Raw genomic sequence first — 14225 nt, forward strand, 5'->3', positions numbered from 1 at the left:
GTGACTGCGTGGATGGGGAGGAACCTACAGATGCAGCGACAGTTTAATGCTTTCAAAGAATGTGACTGAAAATAAAGTAAAATGCTTTAAGATTTATCCATGGATGCAAGTGAAGTTTGTTCATTCCAAGTACAGTATAACATTTTTTTGTATCGTTTTCCAATGACCGTGAAAGGTGTTCAAAATCTAGCTATGAAAAGTGTGCCAAAACTCTATTTGTAAGTCTATCAGTAAAACAGCTCCTCAATAGGAAAATCTAATTCAAGAATGACACAAAACAAATACAATCTTTGAAACGGAAACTGCACATAATAATATCCAATTCAGCAATGCAGAAGTTAAATGCAAGCATTGGGTTTTGTAAATTCATTTTAAAGCCTCACAGCATTCAGTCCAACTAATTACACAAGAGAGAAGTAAATGATAACATGAATGACAAGTAGAATCCAGAGAATACACAGCAGTGATGATGTGTAAAGTACAGGATCACTTTATAATCAAGATACATACTGTATCTTCATTGGCTAGCAACTTAACATTGGGATCTGACCGAGATATTTTTACATTCCATTTTCTGCATTAAAAACAGAAAGCAAAACCAAAAGTGTTCATATACATACCACTTAGTCTTTCAACATTTAAAGGCAAATAGGCCAATTACCCTTTTAGTAACACGAGAATGAAATCTTTGAAATACTAATATCTTTTAAATGGTGAGAAATAGTACCAGGAATTAACTGAGTCAAGCAGCATCTGTGGGAGTAAAACAATGGTTGAAGTTTCAAGCTGAAGCTATTCAAGACTTCATCTTCGTCAAAATTCCAGCCTTCTGCAGTCTCTCACATGGTCCAAATTATTAGATTCAGTTTAGCCAAGATTTCATCTTATGCTTGTATCTCGCCCATAACCATTGAAGAAATACTTTACTGCACCATCCCATCTGCCCCCAACCAATAATCTGACCTCCACCACCTCAACCATGAATCCTAATTGCAAGAGTCAAAGCCAGACCAAAGCTCCTGCCTCCTACCCAAAACCTTAGCTCCATTTCTCTTCCCACAAAAGCTGCCTAATCTGCTGAGATTTGCCAACATTTTGTTTTCATTTTAGGTTTCCAGCATCTGTAGTGATTTTTATTTTCATTAAACCCCCTCCTCTGGAGGCCCTTTCTATTTTACCCAGAGAATGCCGCAAACGCCAATGTACTGCCTGTTCTTCGCCTTGATGTGCACACCTCAGGGCTGTGAACTTTTTGTAAATCCAAAATGGAACAGGCATGATAACATTTTGCAAGCTGCCTGCAAGGCTCACAAAACAACACTTTTCAATGTAGAGTAATTCAGTCTCTAAATCCTGGGGGGGAGAAAAAGGTTCTGACAACTAATTTCACCTCAGAAGAAAGTCACCACAGTGATACGCCATGCAACTGTGATTGCAGGGACTTTGGCAGAAACTTTGGCTTTAGTCAATTTTAACACACTGAACCTTGCATCCAAGGAGAGCCCAGATTAAAAGCAGTCAACCTCGAGCACAAAAAAAACCATTATATATTGAAACAGTTCCACAAAATAATGAGACCACCAGAATATACAAATGTAATTGCATTTATTTGTGACATGTTCAATACTTCCATTTTAAAGGTATCATATCCTTCAGTCATAATATTTCAATAACCGTCCCAGTAACATTGGAAGGTGACACGAGAGAAAAAGGACATCCATCAACAGCTAATATTCCAGATGCTGGGACACTCTCCCTCCTATTAACACAAGACATCATGTGGTATAGAGATAGCTCAATCCCTTCCTTGAAGTGAGAACCCAGCTGTCTGAAATAAACCTGAGCAATAACTCCACACTAGAGAGTCCAAGCTATTCCCAGAAATGAGCCAAACAATTATGGAAGCAGAAAAGTTCTACAAAGATGATATGATATTTAAAATCTCCTCTTCCTGTACTTTGGTGCCAAGTCCATTACTCTCTCTCAAGCTTGCATCTAGTTCCAATCAATACTTCATTGAAGCTTCCTCATCACTCATCAGTGCAAATATCCTTCCAATCCCCTAAAAAAGATGCTGCTCTGAATAGTCTTTCTATTGGGCATGACACACCCACATTTACAAAGTGGATCAGACAGGTTCAAAGTTCTACAACAAAGAGGCGAGAAGTGGTGAATACATTGGGACCAACGGTTCCTTAAGTTGTGGTTGCATCACTTCCAGGCCAACCTGTAACCAGAAAACAAGAGTCATAAATAGGAAGAATCTGGTACAACACTGACAGTCACACTCAGGAAAATACACGGGTTTAACATTGTACGCTTACTTCATGTAATATCAATGTCATAGCTACACAAATACACACGATTGCACTCACCAAGATTATCCCCGATAGGATCAATATCCCAGGAACCATTTCCCTCCAGCGCCTCTGCAATATGACGTCCTCTTTGAACACAGATGTTGTGGGTCAAGGGATCTTGGTCCTACATCGTTTTTTCAAGCCTGGAGGTCGAACGAGAAGACTTTCATCCCAAATCAGTCTGAGCTGGAATCTTAAACATGTTCCAGGGGTAAAAGGCCAATGTGCAAATTCACTGCATACACCAGTCCACCCAACCAAGAAATGGAAATGGCATTTGAGATGGTCAGAGAAAAAAAAAGTGAAATAATTTCCTGCATTTCCTACACCAGTTTCATCCAGAGCAAGGTCATCTGACATGCAATTACTTAACTCGAGAGAAACTTTACATGGATAAAAAAGTCAAATGGTTATAGTCAATAAAAGGAGGCCTATTATAAACACTTACCAACGATGTGCTCTCCACTGATGTAGACAGGACCTGAACCATTCTTCAGGTGGAAACAGACTGGAGGAGACACCTGAAATCCACTTAGACCGACCTAGAAAAGACCCGAATTCTAATAAGATATCCATTATAAAGCACAGAATGCAAAACCTCATCAGTATAGTTAAAGTTGATCCTCTGTGCTAAAAACATTAAAAATGTGGTACCTGGGCCATTGAAAATGCTTGCCATTATGAATACATACAAACCTTGAAATGTATTGTTCTGTAAGAAGTATTTTAAATCCATGTTTGTCATAGAGGTTTTCCTCTGCAAAGAAAAGCAGGTTCTCAAGCTAATAGTTCTGCACAAGAACCACTCTGTCTAACACACAATTAGAATAGGTGCAAAGTTATGAAAGACGAAAGGTTCAGATGCCCGAAGTCCAGCATCTCGATGTTCAACAACGGTTTTCAGACCACAAGATATAGGAACAGAAATAAGCTATTTGGCCAATCAAATCTGTTCCACCATTTTATCTTACATCCATCAGGCTCTTGAACCTCCCCTTCTCACCATGATCCTTTGGGTCCACAATTGACACATTATTTTTCTTTCACAAATGGGAACTGTGAATTATCTATCCTTGGCACATTGTTACAATGTGTTCCACTGTCTTGGTGCATCTGTTTTGTGTATTTAATAACTGTTCACAACACTGGTCAATGAAGATTTTGCTTCCTGAATACTTTGGGGAGTATTTTAGGGATTCTGGGCTGCGGATCACGAAAATCAGCATAAGATTTTCCTATCATGTACTTTTTAAATTTTATCTTTTGTGATTTCCTGTCATATTTTAAGTCCACTTCAAGCAGACAAAACCATAAAATGCAATATGTCGTTGAAAATTCATTTTCTGCATTCACACTTGGGCTTCTTCCCTGCTGACTAACATGGTGAAAGGTTTCACCAGGACATTGTGACCATGCAAAAGCAGTATCAGGGCAACTGAAATCCATCAATGCTGGTCGACTATTTGACACTGACACAAGATGCATTTAAATCTGTAGCAAAAACATTTTTAGGTCAGTTGAACTAACTCAATGTGTGAGCGTAATTATGCAATTAAACATGCTAAATACAATCAAAGTTAACTTAATGTTTCTCCAACTTCCTACGTGATACAGCAAATCTGAAATGTTCAGCTTGAAGTTGTCTATCGTAATCCCCAATTTTTTCAGTAAGAAAACCTTTTGAAAAAAATTGTTGGCTAGTGCAATTAAATTGTGCCTGAAGATAGTGACAGGAACCCAAGGCTCCCCAGGAAAACTGGCTCTGAATGAAATGGTACATAAATGAGAATTGAAGGAGAACATGGCTCCAGTGCAGTGCTTTTTAGTGACAAAATATTTAATACATTTACCTTCTGCAAACTATATTGGAGAATCACGCTGACAGATACTGGACCTTTGTGAAGATTATGGTCATCTGATTGTACAAGTACAACCCAATGAAACAGTTTTCCTGTTCTCGGTGATAAAGCATGCAGACACATACAAACAAATACATATGCAGGACATTTTAATTATCTATTAAAATAAATATTGTTTTGTACAAATGAGTCTCGGATGGTTAGCGTGATCAGTTCCTTTGGTCGTTCAGCATTCTCACTGCCTGTGGGAAGAAACTGTTCCTCATCCCAGTGGTACAGGCTGATCCTCCTGTATCTCTTACCCGATGGGAGCAGCTGAAAGATGTGTGCAGGGTGGAAGGGGTCCTCAATGATCTTGTGCACCCTTTTCAGTCAATTATCTCATTAGATCACAATGATGTGGGTGGGTGGGGTAGAGGGAGACACCAGTGTTCATCTCTTCCACTCTCATGGTCCATGGATTAACCTCAGATCCATTTCTCTGCAACAACCGCACCGCACTGTGACACAACCAGCCAGGATGCTTTTGATAGAGCTCCTGTAGAAGGTTGACAATGGTGGCCGATTGCCTTGCCCGCTTCAGTCTTCTCAGGAAGTCCAGTCGCTGTTGCACCTTCCTAACAAGCGGGGAGATGTTGAGGGTCCACAATAGGTCAAGTGATCTCCAAGGAACTTTGTACTCTCCACATTCAGAGTTGTTGATGTGGCCGATCGCCTTGCCCGCTTCAATCTTCTCAGGAAGCCCAGTCGCTGTTGCACCTTCCTAACAAATGGGGAGATGTTGAGGGTCCACAATAGGTCAAGTGATCTCCAAGGAACTTTGTGCTCTCCACATTCAGAGTTGTTGATGTGGCCGATCGCCTTGCCCGCTTCAATCTTCTCAGGAAGCCCAGTCGCTGTTGCACCTTCCTAACAAGCGGGGAGATGTTGAGGGTCCACAATAGGTCAAGTGATCTCCAAGGAACTTTGTACTCTCCACATTCAGAGTTGTTGATGTGGCCGATCGCCTTGCCCGCTTCAATCTTCTCAGGAAGCCCAGTCGCTGTTGCACCTTCCTAACAAATGGGGAGATGTTGAGGGTCCACAATAGGTCAAGTGATCTCCAAGGAACTTTGTACTCTCCACATTCAGAGTTGTTGATGTGGCCGATCGCCTTGCCCGCTTCAATCTTCTCAGGAAGCCCAGTCGCTGTTGCACCTTCCTAACAAGCGGGGAGATGTTGAGGGTCCACAATAGGTCAAGTGATCTCCAAGGCACTTTGTGCTCTCCACATTCAGAGTTGTTGATGTGGCCGATCGCCTTGCCCGCTTCAATCTTCTCAGGAAGCCCAGTCGCTGTTGCACCTTCCTAACAAATGGGGAGATGTTGAGGGTCCACATTAGGTCAAGTGCTCTCCACATTCAGAGTTGTTGATGTTCAGTGGAGGGTGGTCATTCCTGATCCTCCTGAAGTCCACAACCATCTTCGTCTTGTCCACGATGAGACTCAGATAGTTACTCTCCCAGCATTTCATGAGATTTTCCATCTCTTCTCTGTAGTGTGACTCATCGTTACCTGCTGATAAAGCCAACTACTCGTGTCATCCAAATTTGATGACACTGTTGGAGTTGGATCTGGCGACGCAGTCGTGGGACAGTAGCGTGAACAGGAGCGGGCCGAGCATGATAGTGCTCAACATTCTACTACTTACCCGAACAGAATGTTGGGAAGTCCAGGATCCAAATAGAGGGAGAGGTGTTGAGTCCCAGTGAGGACAGCTTCTCCACCAGGCTCAGGGGAATGATCGCATTCAATGCCAAGCAGAAGTCAATAAACAGCAGCCTGACGTAATGAAGTGTCGTTCTACAGGAGAAGCGAGAAGGCGTAGCATCGTCTGTTCCATCTATAGGTAAATCGAAATAGATCCAACCTCTCTGGAAGGTGCGGTTTGACACGTTCCATCACCAGAAGCTTGACATTTCATAATACTGGAAGTCAGTGCCACAGGTGTCATTGAGGCCTGTTATCATCACCCTCTTGGGTACCAGGATAATGGTGGCTGTCTTGAACCCTGCAGGAACTATGGAATGCTGCAGTGAGGCGTTGAAGATATTTATGATAACCTCCATCAATTGGCCTGCGCGGTCCTTCAGTACCCGACCAGGTATGTTGTCTGGTCCCGCCACCTTGTGTGGGGTCACCTTGGCTAGGGTTCTCCTCACCTCAGGTGCAGCTATGCAGAGGGCCTGTTTATCAGGGACCCTGAGCTCTCTTTGGCATCATCCTGTTCTTCTCATCAAATAGGTATTCAGTCTGTCCAGAAGGGAGGCATCACTTTCGTTAATTCACAAGGTTGACTTATGATCCATAATAGTCTTGAGTCCTTGCCACATGCACCTCACTTTGCCAGTGTCACACAGCGACAAAGATCTTGTGTGTAACCTCGCTTTGCCTTCCGGATTGCACGGGAGAGTTCAGCCCTGGCTGATCTTGGTACCATCTGACACCCTGTCCTGAAGGTGGCATCACAAGATCTGGAAAAGGCCCAGACCTCTGAATCCTCTGGTTAGCCCTAGTTGTGAAGCATTTGATCTCGGTGACGTCCTCAATGCACTTCCTGATGTAGCCAGTCATTGAGCTCACGTACTCCTGTTTACGTGACCATTGTAAATGGCTGCCTCCCTGGAACAACTCTTAGCTATTGGTGTACAATTCTGCAACATTAGCAAAAGGAACTTTATGGAAATGAGCACATCTGCTGTTTGCATTAAAATTTGTGGACAGTGAGAACTTGTAGGGAAGATGATAATCTGGATAAAAAACTTGTTAGGACTTAGTGAAAGTAGCTAATATCACAAGAACTTACTGAATAAATAAATTTGAAGGAAAATGCAGACAGAATCAGGTATACAATACCTAATAATGAATAGATGAGAGAGCTCTGAACTCTGCCAGTTTTATTGGCTGTGTTCTCAAAGCAGCAATCATTAGGAAACTGGACATACAACGTACAGCAAAGAAACAAACCATTTAGCCCAAAGGGGTCAATGTTTAAGCTTCATTCAAGCTTACTCCCATTTTAGACCCAGAGACTTTCCCTTCAGCCCATTTAGCCCAAAGGGGTCAATGTTTAAGCTTCATTCAAGCTTACTCCCATTTTAGAGCCAGAGACCTTCCCTTCAGCCCAACTTGCCTATGCTGACCAAGTTAGCATTCTGGGTTAATCCCATTTGCCTGCATTTCATATTCATCCTTCCAATCGCCTCCTATCCATACATCTGCCAAAATATCTTTTGAATGTCACAACTGTACCTTCTGGCACTCATTCCAGAAATAGTCTGTCCTCAGAGTACAAAAGCTGACCCTCGGTTCCTCTAAATTTCTCACTTTCATCACAAACCTACGGTTTCTAGTTCTCGAATCGTTACTCGGGCTGGGTGAAGTATTTCAACATACAGAATTGTCAGGTTACATAATTGCCGGTGCTTGGATGGCACAGTTAGCATAGCAGAAGGCACAACATTAATAAAGCACCAGCAATCGGGACTGGGGTTCGAATCCCATGCTCTCTGTTCTCCCTGTATCTGCATGGGTTTTCCCTCCAACCATTCAAACTGTACCAGGGCTGGAGATCAAATGGGTGCAAGTGGACAGCATAGACCAGTGGACTGAAAGGGCCTGTTACTGTGCTGCAGGTCTAAATTTAACCTCCAAACTAAAGCAAGGAGCAAGTTTAACTCTGTTTAATTATGTTCCCTTTCATACTCAATAATGTTCTGAATTTCCACCAACTCCAAACACAAACAAATCATTATACATGTACATCATAGGATACTTACAGTAGTAAGGACTGACGGCTTCAGAGAAGTCAAGGGCATTTTGATCATATTCCCGTTTGCACTCATGGCCTCCAGCTCAATGAGATGCAATTCATTCTTTGTTTCAGGCCCCACACATACCTGTAGAAATGAGGAAAAAACAAATGCAAAATTAAATTCCTTCCTCAGGCTTCACTGAGCCAAAGAAATGTGAAATTCTCCAGTGACAAGATGAGGCAACCTCTACATTAACATTTGTAAACTTACCTGCTGTCTGAGGCGCCATCTGGTGGCATCAGCAAGTTACCACATCCACAAGAGAAACAATTCACCCACCTGCAACCAATGATCATCTTGAGAAGTCGTCACTTGCTCCACCATGTCAGTAATTAATGCAGCCAGTTGCAAGATTAAGTCAGCTCAAGTTTGAATTATAGCTCACAACAGTTGCCTAGTGGCGAGTAAACTTACAGAAAGATAGTAACTGGGAAGTTCATCCTGACTGGTCAGACTAATTGAAGGCAGAGTACATGGGGTGATGGCTGGATCCTCAATAGTGTGGAAGAACAGAGGGACCTTGGGGTTCAAACTCATACATGTCTCAACATCGCTGCGCAGATTCATAAGGTAGTTAAGAAGGCTTATGGCATGCCAGCCTTCATTAGTCGGGGGACCAAGTTCAAGAACCATGAGGTAATGTTGCATCTCTATAAAAGTCTGGTTAGACCACATTTGGAATATTGTATTCAGTTCTGGTCACCTGAGGACAGGAAGGATGTGAAAGCTATGGAGAGGGCGCAGAAAAGATTTACCGGAAAGTTGCAGATTGGAGAACGTGCCTTATGAGGCAAGGTTAACAGAGCTTTGGATCGAAGTAGGATGCTTAATAGTGGCCCACAAGATTATGAGAGGCATAGATAGCGTGGTCAGCCAGCACCTTCTCCTTAAGGCAAACACCAGAAAACATCTATTCAAGGCAAGGGGAGGAAAGTACAGGAGAGTCATCAGTGCCAAGTGAGGCTGGCCGGGAATGTATTGCCAGGGGTGGTGTTGGAGGCTGGAACAATAGGGGAATTTAAAAGAGACAGGCATATGGACGCAAGAAAATAAAATAGAGGGTTACGGTTGTGAGACAAAGAATGTTTTCTTTTTTGAGTAGATTTATAAGCAGACGGCACAAAATTGTGGGCTGAAGGGCCTGAACAGTAGTGATCTAGCTGGTTAGAATACAGAGATAAAGATTTTTGGAAAAGGGCATTTTCTACAATCCTATCTGAACTTGTACATTCAAGCTCCCTTCCCACATATAGTACAACTCCTATTATCCAAAATGGTCAGGACCAGGCCTATGTTAGATAAACATTTATTCAGAGAACTTTTTTTTTTAAACAACAGACCAGTAGCAACAGCAAATCACTCGTATCAATGGTTAAACTACAAACAACAAGGCTTTTTAAGCATTAATGTTTAATTATCACCAAAAAAAGCTAGCCACTGCCAATCACCGAGACAAACCCAATGCTCACTGTTGAATCGGTGGGCTCCTCTCTCCCCGGTCACTGGAGCTTACGATGCTGGAGTCCAGACTCTAAATCTTCTCCTAGGCCTACTGCACACAGAGGGAAGGAAGAGAAGCAGGGAGGGAGCCTGAGGTCATGCTCCTGCCCAGGAGGCCACACTCCTTAGACGCCGGGGCAAGGGATTCTTCTGACTGCTTATGGACCGGAAGACAGTGACACGCAGTTTGAGAGTTTGGAGAGGAAATTTAATAGGGGTAGGTAAAGAAGAAATGAAAGGGGGGGGGGGAGGGATTTACCGGAAACAAGGACAACTGTCACTCTAATTTCATGTCGAGTGAGAAAAAAATATTCCCAACCTGTGAAGTCAGTTTCAGCTCCAAAAAAATTCAGATGAATGAGGATTTCTGATTGGTTTCCAATATCCTCATTTATCCGAAATTTGTAAAACATTTCAGATAAATGAGGATTTCTGAGAATCAGAGCTGTACTTTATTGTTCTGAACCATCAACTGTGTGCTTGAAAAAAGGTACAGGACAGTGGTGGCACTTAAATGATGCATCTAATCAAACAAACTCCCATCTTCCTGTTACCAAGCCTACCTGCTTTCCTACATTTGATTTCTAACCATCTCTCATAGGGGACAGTCATTGTCAAAGATCTTGTTGTAGAAAGTAGCAACTACTGCAAAGTAGCACTGTTACCGCTTCAAATATTTTATCGAAATGGTCAGACAAGATCTACTAGCATCAAATCCATTAATCCCTGATTTTCTAACTATAGAATAATCCTGTCCCTCAAAATTGTTTCTAATAATTTCCCTATCACTAATGTTTGAGTCACTGGCCTGTAATTACTTGCCTTTAATGAAATGTTCCACATTTGCTAGTCACCTGTCACAGTTCAAATTCAAAATGGCAGCCCTGCCACTGGTGCAGACCCATGGAGAGTGAGGAACGGAGATATAGCACTCCTGCAGGGTCCAACCACCCAGTCATCTGCCGTCAGCTCTGCACAGGCTTTAAATGGCATGTTAAAGGAGCAAACTGTCGTTTTAAAATCCCGCAACCGTGGGAGTCTGTGCCCAAGATGGTGGCGCCTAGGATCGACAGCAGCCACGAGAGGTTGCAGACTCCAGGTGCAAGGCACTAAAAAAACAGGGAGATCGTGCCTCCTCGCCCCCATCTGAGAAGGAGCAACAGAGGAGACTACCAAAACTACCCAGTACTAAGTGTGGCCTCACCAGCACTATGTACAACTGAATCACACGGTCTCAACCTCAGTCCTATCCTGCTTCCTTTCTTGACTAAATGCACCATATTTGCTGTTCACCTGTCAAGAGTCGTACAGGATTTTTATGCTGACTAGCTGGCATGCTTGGCTAGTCCCATTTGCCTGCATTTGGTCCATATCCTTCCAAATGCTTCCTGTTCACAATTTTGCCCACACGTTACAGATTTGTACTCAATACCTTGTCTACTAGAGTTGCCACTTTCAAGGAACTAAGCAACTGTCTTCCCAGGTCAGTACAAAGTGAAGGGAGGAAGGTGTAGGGAAGATGTCAGAAGCAAATTAGTTGTGGGTGCCTGAAATGAATTGCTGGGTGGTGGTGGAGACTGGAACAATAGGGGCCATTTAAGAGGCTCAGACAGATGTGAAAGAAAGAGAGTTATGAGGTAGGGAGAGTTTTGTTTCTTTAAGGTAGATACAAGTCAGTACAACATCATGGGCTGAAGGACCTATACTGGGTTCCAGGTCTCTATTCTAAGCCACTCTCCAGGACCTTGCCATTCACTGTGCAACTTTTACCATGGTTTGACTTACTGTTACGAGCCCAGAGGACCCCAAAACCCAGCAACAATAGATATTCACCAAGACAAATGGTTACTTAAACAAAAGATGCTTTTAATCATCTTTAAATATGAAAACAGAATCACACTAACTTATCACTATCGACTTAACCCCCTTCTAATTCTAACCACATGTGTGTCGAAGTTCAAAAAAGTTCTTTGGTTCACAGTCCAATCTCACTTCTCACTCCTCCAACTTCATTGGTTGCAGTCAATTCTTAAACTGTGCACAGAATTTAACATTTATAAAGTTCACCAGGCTTTTGTGCTTGAAAGGTAAATGGTTACCGCTCAGGAAGGTTTTTGTCAGTTTCCAGAGAGATTTGTTGTTTGCTGGATACCCACAACTGATTCCTTTTTTAAATCAGTCACCTCTGTGTCTTGCTGACGAAACCTGCCCCCTCAGGGTTTTCCAGACAATAAACTCTTTCTTTCAGGTCACCACAGAGTTCCTTTTTGTTTCTCTTGTTTCAAATAAAACATTAGACAGCCAGTCCTCTCCTCTTGCATGAACCACAAGGGCTTTGACCATGCTGAACTAAGCATTCACAACCCGTCTTCCAAATGGGGTTTTCCACAAGCTTGCCAGCTTATCCTGTTCCAGTCCCAGCTGCTGCATCACTGTAGAACTGATCTCTCTTTGTGTCTCTCACAGAGAAAGTCAGTTTTTCTCTCTCTGCTTGCAAAACCACATGACCCTCTTAGAACAGCAAGTTCTCCTCCAGACAATCTGCAGCTCTGACAAATTCTGTCAACTGTTGCCTTTTTGTAAACAATCTATTAGTGAAGTCTCTTGGGCACTCTCCAAAGCTTTTGCAAAGGCTGTTGACCCCGACATGTCTCGCATGAGCAGAGCTCCAGTATTTTAAATAAGATCTGTTTTAAAGTGTTTGCATGTGATCTATATTATAAAACCTTCCGCAATTTATCTCCCAAAAACATATCTATATTCTGATACTAAACTGCAAACCTGATCTTCATCTGCCAACAAGAATTTAAAACCTGTCAGGGCAGAAACACTTTTCTTCCTTAACTTCTATACAGCTTGAGATACAAGTCATCAGTCCCTAGAGGATGTATTGACCTTTAATCTCACAAATATTTTAACATTTCACTTTTACTGATAACTTGCTCAAGAATTTCACCACTTTCCCCTTCTCCAATTTTCCAAACATCTTTTACCACCTTGAAATACAAATGGTCAGCATGAACAATTTGGACTGAAGGTCCTATTTCTGTACTGCAGAACAGGAATTTAAGACTTGCCTTCATTCTCTGGCCCCTCAATATTTCGGGGAATATTAATATATGTTTCAGCCATGGAAATGACAGGATAGCTCCAATTATTGTTACCAGCTAATTACCAGCCATTGTATAGCACAACTTGGAATTTCCACCTCAAATGTTGGTTTTAAGATGTCCCCCAAATCTGGCACTGGGGTTAAAAGCAAATCACAATATTTTAACAACAAAATAATCATTTAACAGTTTAAATTTTATGTGGATATTTTAAAATAAGTTTTTTAAAGCCTGTACAGAGTTGGTAGTAGTCAGATCAGACGGATGGACTCCTCGAAGGAGCGCTGAGGCTTCGCAATCTCGTGCATGCCTCATTATTTGCATAGAAGCAGCAGAAATATGGTGACTGTGTTAAGACTTCAGTGTCAAAGAAAGAATTTTTAGACCCTTTGTAAGGTGAAACTTAAGTTTTGGATCGTCCTATACAATGGGATATACAGTGGTACTGTTGCAGTGTGCAATGAAACTGCATTTATGAGAAATACACACCATTGCAAAGTACAAATCAAAAAGCATGCAACAATTAATTGAAGTATTTTTTTTTACTTTTCACACTATGAACCATATTGACCAAAATACACATAAACATTTCCCTCTTGAATACAGTGTCATTTCCCCCCCTCCCTTCCCTCCCACTAAACGTTCAACATATACAATACATTAAACCCATTAAACAAGGTCATCACACAATGAAAATAAACAAGAAAATTGTGTCATTTACTTTTACCCACTGGGTCAGTTCATTTCGTCTTCTTCTCCTTCTGTCAGATTAGGCGGTGGAGGTCTGCGGTAGGACTTCTCTGTTGTGTACCATGTACAGTTCCCAAATTTGTTCGAATACTGTGATGTTATTTCTTAAATTATATGTTATTTTTTCCAATGGAGGGCATTTATTCATTTCCATGTACCATTGCTGTATTCTCAGGCTCTCTTCTGATTTCCAGGTTGACATAATACATTTTTTTGGCTACAGCTAAGGCTATCATAATAAATATTTTTTGGGCTTCATCCAAATCGAGTCCAAGTTCTTTACTTCTTATATTACTTAGAAGAAAGATCTCTGGATTTTTTGGGATGTTGCTTTTTGTGATTTTATTTAATACCTGATTTAGATCTTCCCAAAACTTTTCCACTTTCTCACATGTCCAAATTGCATGTATGTTGGTCCCGTTTCCTTCTTACAGCGAAAACATCTGTCTGATACTGTTGGGTCCCATTTATTTAACTTTTGGGGTGTGATGTATAGCCTGTGTATCCAGTTATATTGTATATTGTAATTCTCATCGTTCCGGAGCATAGCTTTTCCATGTTTCATTCTTTATCTTTATGTTTAGATCTTGTTCCCACTTTTGTTTGGGTTTACAGCTTATTTCCTCATTCTCTTTCTCTTTCAGTTTGATGTACATGCTTGTTATAAATCTTTTAATTATCATTGTGTCCGTAATCACATTTTCAAAACTCCTCCTTCTGGTAACCTCAGTATGCTTCCCAATTTGTCCTTCAAGTAGGTTTTTAGTTGGTGGGATGCAAACATTGTACCAT

At 41.7% G+C, this 14225-nt stretch overlaps 1 protein-coding gene across 3 annotated transcripts in view; it reads right to left on the bottom strand.

The window, feature by feature from the left end:
• npm1b (nucleophosmin 1b) overlaps positions 1–14225 on the bottom strand; it is a 152039-nt gene that overhangs the window by 119287 nt on the left and 18527 nt on the right. For all 3 annotated transcript variants that reach the window (XM_069923487.1, XM_069923489.1, XM_069923488.1), the window contains exons 3-4: positions 8038–8157; positions 2809–2902 (exon numbers count right to left, since the gene is read on the bottom strand). In XM_069923487.1, the coding sequence (XP_069779588.1) occupies positions 2809–2902; positions 8038–8157 (214 nt within the window). The remainder of the gene's footprint in view (positions 1–2808; positions 2903–8037; positions 8158–14225) is intronic.

The sequence above is a fragment of the Narcine bancroftii genome, chromosome 3 (assembly GCF_036971445.1).
Source record: "Narcine bancroftii isolate sNarBan1 chromosome 3, sNarBan1.hap1, whole genome shotgun sequence".
NCBI classification, from domain to species: domain Eukaryota; kingdom Metazoa; phylum Chordata; class Chondrichthyes; order Torpediniformes; family Narcinidae; genus Narcine; species Narcine bancroftii.